Consider the following 5,483-nt stretch of genomic DNA (forward strand, 5'->3'; position numbering starts at 1 on the left):
GGGAGGAGGCACGGGGAGCCCCTGCCCCACACCGCCTCTCCTGGCCTTTTAGCTCGTCATCATCAAGGTTTAATTAGGGTTTATAACCTTAACTCCTCCGAACTCGCGCGCCTGAGCGGCGGTGGGAGTTTCTTCCCCGCTTTCGCAGCAGCTCCCAGCCGCCGGCTTCGAGGCTTTGTTTTGCGGGGACCCTCCGGCGCTGCCCTCGTCCCTGAATGTTCATAGAGAAGGAAAAAAGCGTAGCGCTTACGCCAGCCTCGCCTTCCGGCTTTTTGCCGCTGCCTGGGTCAGGGCGTTTAAGCCGATGAAGTTTTTTTTTCCCATGGCCGAGCGTGGCGCGATGAAAAGTCGCTTCTCTAAACCCTCCCTTCCCGCCCGTCGCGCCGTTACAACCTTAACGCCATTGACCGAAAGCGTTTAACCCCTTCTTCTTTCTTCCTCCCTGCTAGAAGAGGAAAGGACTTCAATCGCACCGCCGTTCTGCTGAGCAGAGCCAAAAGGATTAACCAAAAAATAAAAGTTCCTCCGACCCCACTTTTTCTATGACCTGCCCAACCGAGCCACCTACTTTCAAGCCCAAAATAGGAAGGGGCTGAAGCTGAACTTCCTTCTCCCTTTCGTGGCCATTTCCTCTTTTTTTCTTCAAAAAAAAGCAAGAAACCCCTGCTCCCTGCAGCGCTTGGAAAGGAGATCTGGAGTGGTTTGAGACCAAAGAGCACGCCGGCCGGAAAAATTAATATTAAGCCGTCGTACCTGCAGCCTGGTGCAGCTCCGGGAGAGCCGGCGGCTCGCTTCTGCCCGAGGCAGGGACGGGCTCCCCTCCCTCTGCAGCTGGTTTCTTCCCTTTTATCAAAGCTGAATTAATCAAAGCAGGAGTTTCTGGGGAAGGTGGAGGCTGGGTTACCTATGAGGCACTCCTGGTAACCAGCCTCAGTCCTCTGGCAGGATGAATTAGGGTTTTGGGGTTTTTTGTGCCCTAAGGGAGCAAGTTTCTCCCCAGAGCACGGCTCAGGTTGTAGCTGATGGCAGGCAAGCAGAGGCAGGAGCAGGCAGGAGGATTCGCATTAGGGTCTGGGGGAGGCAATCACTCCTACCGAAGAGGAACGGGCTGAAGAAAGAGGAAATGGTTACTTGAAAGATTTTTCATTCTGCTATTTAGAGCTGTATTTGCTCTTTGCTGTTTGTAAATAAATCTACGCTGGAACTGTAGACAAGTCCTGTATCCTCTCGCTGTTCACTGCAGAGATCGCATATACAGCTTCCTTTAACTGTAGGAAAAACAAAATAAAGATATATGCATGACATGGATGTCTATCATTTCTCCCACTTTGATTTCTCCGGGTCCGGTGTCCGAGAGCTTGGATCCGGGAGTATTTCACATTCCTCGCGTTCATTCCGCAGTGGGTGCGCACAGGGATCCCCCTCCCGAGACCAGCCAGCCGCCCCGGCGCAGCGGAGCGGGGTCACCGACGCGCACATAGGTGCCACATGGCCACCACCCACCGAAAAAATCCCTTCCCGGCCAAAGCACCCTCCCCCCGGGGCACGCCAAGGCGCGTACTGGGACCCTGACGGGCTCTGTTGCGGCTGGGGACGTTCGCATGAATTTCTCTAGCAGGCGGCTCATCCCAGCCCGCGTCCGTGCCAAGCTGTGGTAAAGCCTCCAGGCTGGGAGGGAATCGTCAGGGAGTCAGCAGAGCTCAGGGCAGCTCGGGAGAAGGTTCCAGAACAGAAATAAACTCTTTGTAGCCGCTGAGCAGTGCTGCGTGTCAGTCAGCCAGCCCTCCGCAGCACCCACAAGCACCCCTGAAGTATTTCAGTCCGTATTTCCAGGCAAGAGTCTTCAAAACGGGTTACAGCTACAGCACGTACGGGCATCCAGTGCCGTCGCTTCCCCAGCGGGTTCGGAAGCGGCGCTGGGACTTGCGCTATAAATAAGCGGTAAATTAACCATCTGCCAATAATCCTGATGAACACCTGGATGCCTGCCGGGTTCCATCAGTCTTTGGGAGCAGCAGAAGTGGCTGCGCAGGGAGCACCAAGAGTCGTGTACGATAAAGCGTGGGGAACCTTCCCATCCCATTAACTTACACCCATTTCCCATCGAAGCGCTCGCCTTCCTTCTCCAGCAAAGCACAAAAGCGAGGGAACGCTCCTGGAAAAATTAAGAATAAACTAGAGAAAAGGCTAAACTCTTTACTCACCATTTTAATACTGCCAACAACTCTACCAGATTGAAACTGTACACATGACAAACTGGGAAAGAGAGTCTCAATGCAATGGTTCAGCAAAGGAATGTACTGACTGGTTACAAACATTACTACGGTAAAAACAATGGCAAACAGGAATTTGGCACCACATATACAAAGTAAAGGCATGCTCATCAATACAGTTTAGGAGTCTGAACAGAAAAGGCCATGGTAAATGCAGAACAAGGTGCACCCTTTACAAAATTGCCCACCGGTTTAGACCAAAATGCACAAGAATTTAAGTGGTTGATTGAGTAGCTCTGTAGCAGCACGCGTCTCCCATCCCGTTTGGAGCTCAGCATTTCATCTCTCCAAGGGACACCGCCCAGACACACGCTCGCTGTGAAGCTGGCTTTTATGCTTACGACACAGAATGAATCTCAATTTGGATATCGGCAAAAAAACAGGTTCGCCCCCAACCATAAGCTAAAAAGACTCGCTCATCCTGCTGCAGAAGCTTCTTTCAAAAGCCTTATGGTAGCAGGATGGTAACAAGTTACACATCAGGAAAAGCCGAAGCTATCGCCGTAAGAGCTCTAAGGATCCTTTAAGTAGTTGCAGAAATATTAAATCCTGACCATACCAAGTGTTAAAAACAAGGAGTTCCTGCTAAGAGGAATACTTTCTGCATGATCTGGTCACATGTGCATAGTTAAGTGATTTTTTTTTTGTTGTTTTTTTATTTTTAAAACAAGATTCGTTTGCAAATAAAGAAATAAAATTTAGTAAAGTTATAGTTTTCTTGATGGAAAAAACCTTAAAAACAGACTAGTGGTGGCTTGTTAACCAAAGAAAGAGAGAAAGCTACATATCGAAGGTCTGGAATCCAGCACCTCAACTTCACAACAGCTGTACACATTTGAGATCACGCCATCCAAACGATGCCAGGATGATCTAGTCACACTAACAGTTGTTCCATCTTGACCTAACTTCAACACCCCATATCAATAAAAAGGTCCCTAATACAGAAGATTGTGCTAAAGAATGCAACGATTCTGCATGCTGTTTTCGTTTCCCTGGTCCTGTTCATGCTTGCAGCTGTCCCCACGAGGCAGCAAAGCGTCTGGTTCTCAAAACGCCACATCGTAAAAACTGAAAAGAAAACAGCCAGCGTTAGCGAGGTGCAAGGCAAAGCCAGCCCGAGCTGGCGTGCAACGCTCAAACGCCACCAGCAGCTCAGCTTTACCTTCTCCCCACGCCCCTTCCTCCTCAATAGAGTCCGCATTCCTTCAGGTTGTTTTTAATGATAACATCTGTAACGGCATCAAACACAAACTGCACGTTCTTGGTGTCAGTGGCACAGGTGAAGTGTGTGTAGATCTCCTTGGTGTCTTTTCGCCGGTTCAGATCTTCAAACTGACACTGGATGTACGCAGCTGCTTCCTCGTACGTGTTGGAGCCTGAAAAAGATAAGATCCCTTCCTTTGGCCAGCAGTTCACAGCAGAGAGATCTTTTAAGTACGTATTAAGCTGCTTGCAACCATCTGCCTTATCCAGCCACAAATCCAAATCCACCATTAACCCCTTCTTGTAAATCTGAAGTCTATTCCCAGCTTCTGGTCAGTGACCTTGGACAAGTCACTCCTGCAACTCACCTACCGCTCCTTGCTCCAGCCTCCCGGCCCAGAGATCACGAGAAGGGAACGCTGGCTACAGTAATGCTTCACGCTAGATACGTCTAGTTACAGCAGAAGAGTGACAAATAACAGGAATAAGCAGGTTTGAAGGAAGGACCGTTCAAAAATCTAAAGGTCTCGAGAAGTGACCAGGTGAAGCGTCAGGTCCATGCGGGGCCGCAGCAGGGAAGGACTGTTGCTGAAACACAGACACAGCCCGGTGGACAAGTGCCATGCCCAGGACGTGGGTAAGCTTCATAGCCTCTAAAATTGAAGTTAAATGAAAGTATTGCCCTAATAACATGTGGAAAATGCGGAGTGACCTCGATTCGCTGGTGCGCGATACTTTGCTATTCGTACTCCAAGCCATAAAACACAGGGACAAAGGCTGTTCCGACCCACAGAGATGCACGACCACATCTCCTCCAAGAGGATGAGCTATCAGCTAACTGGACAGCCCAGAGATGCTGCCCAAGAGACAGAGTTGAGGCAACAAGGAAAAAGATAAGCTTTTAAGTTATTGTGTAGGCTTTGGTCGACTCATTCCTGGCCCTGACCACAAATGAAAACACAGCTTCACCAACCCAGCCTTACCTGTGTACTCTGGATAGCAGATCGTTAGTGGGCTTTTCTTAATCTTTTCCTCAAACAAGTCTTTCTTGTTCAAGAAGAGAATGATCGAGGTGTCTGTAAACCATTTGTTGTTACAAATGCTGTCAAACAGTTTCATGCTCTCATGCATCCGGTTCTGAAAAATAAAATGGAAAGGGTGATGCATCACCCCAGAATTATTAGGGGAGGATGGGGCAGGGGGACAGACAGGTTTTACTACAAAGGCCAGACTAAAGAATCGAGTGTCACCGACATATCCCCACTGCCACTTCACCAGGAAGAGCACGGGCACAACTCTGAGCAGCGGCCAGGTCACCTCCTCATCCTGGAGCTCACCCAGGATGCGTCTGCTCCTCCTCGGAGGTACTCACACCTAGGGAACAGGCTGCAGGGGCAATTCAAGGCACCTCCCTGTAACCAGAGCCTGGAGAAAAATCTCATTTATGCATTATGTTTATCAGTTTCTGGGGCAAAATACTGCAGGCTGCTGCGAGGAAGTGCTCATCTTCACAGCCCTTGAACAACTGTAACATGGGGAGCGAGCCAGAGACACGTCCACACCTGCGCAGGAGAGGTCTGCACTTGCTTGCACCTCCCTTCTTCAGTGCCATGCAGCCAGGCACTGGTAACGCTCCCATTACCTACCATTTCCTCGTCCTCGGCCAAGACAAGGTCATAATCACTGAGGGCCACACAGAAAATAATTGCTGTCACGCCTTCAAAGCAGTGGATCCACTTCTTCCGCTCCGACCGTTGGCCACCGACATCAAACATCCTGGGAGAGGCAGAAGAACCATCTCAGCAGCTGTGGAGACCTCCCTCCCCGGCCACCACACCGTTCACAGGGGATGGAGGAGGCTCTGCTAGGGACTTTCCAAAAAGCAGGATTTAGGGGCAGACAGTACAGGCAGCCTCCCATCAGCAAGGCCAACAACGCTGAGCCCTCCCTTTCTCAGGAGAGGGCCCACTGGCTTTTAAAAATTCTTTTCTTTAGAGCAATTTCAGC

General features: G+C 50.0%; 1 protein-coding gene across 1 annotated transcript in view; it reads right to left on the bottom strand.

Annotated features, from left to right (window-relative positions):
- Window positions 1-3,102: 3,102 nt before the first annotated feature.
- The window catches only part of LOC104622035 (guanine nucleotide-binding protein G(k) subunit alpha), a gene marked incomplete at its 5' end in the record, with an annotated part of 13,900 nt that continues 11,519 nt past the window's right edge, over window positions 3,103-5,483 (bottom strand). Inside the window, 4 exons of the mRNA XM_010288688.1 lie at window positions 3,103-3,341; window positions 3,436-3,649; window positions 4,460-4,613; window positions 5,123-5,252. Of these exons, the coding sequence (XP_010286990.1) occupies window positions 3,459-3,649; window positions 4,460-4,613; window positions 5,123-5,252 (475 nt within the window). The remainder of the gene's footprint in view (window positions 3,342-3,435; window positions 3,650-4,459; window positions 4,614-5,122; window positions 5,253-5,483) is intronic.

Source organism: Phaethon lepturus, unplaced genomic scaffold, assembly GCF_000687285.1.
Source record: "Phaethon lepturus isolate BGI_N335 unplaced genomic scaffold, ASM68728v1 scaffold22686, whole genome shotgun sequence".
Lineage (NCBI taxonomy): Eukaryota > Metazoa > Chordata > Aves > Phaethontiformes > Phaethontidae > Phaethon > Phaethon lepturus.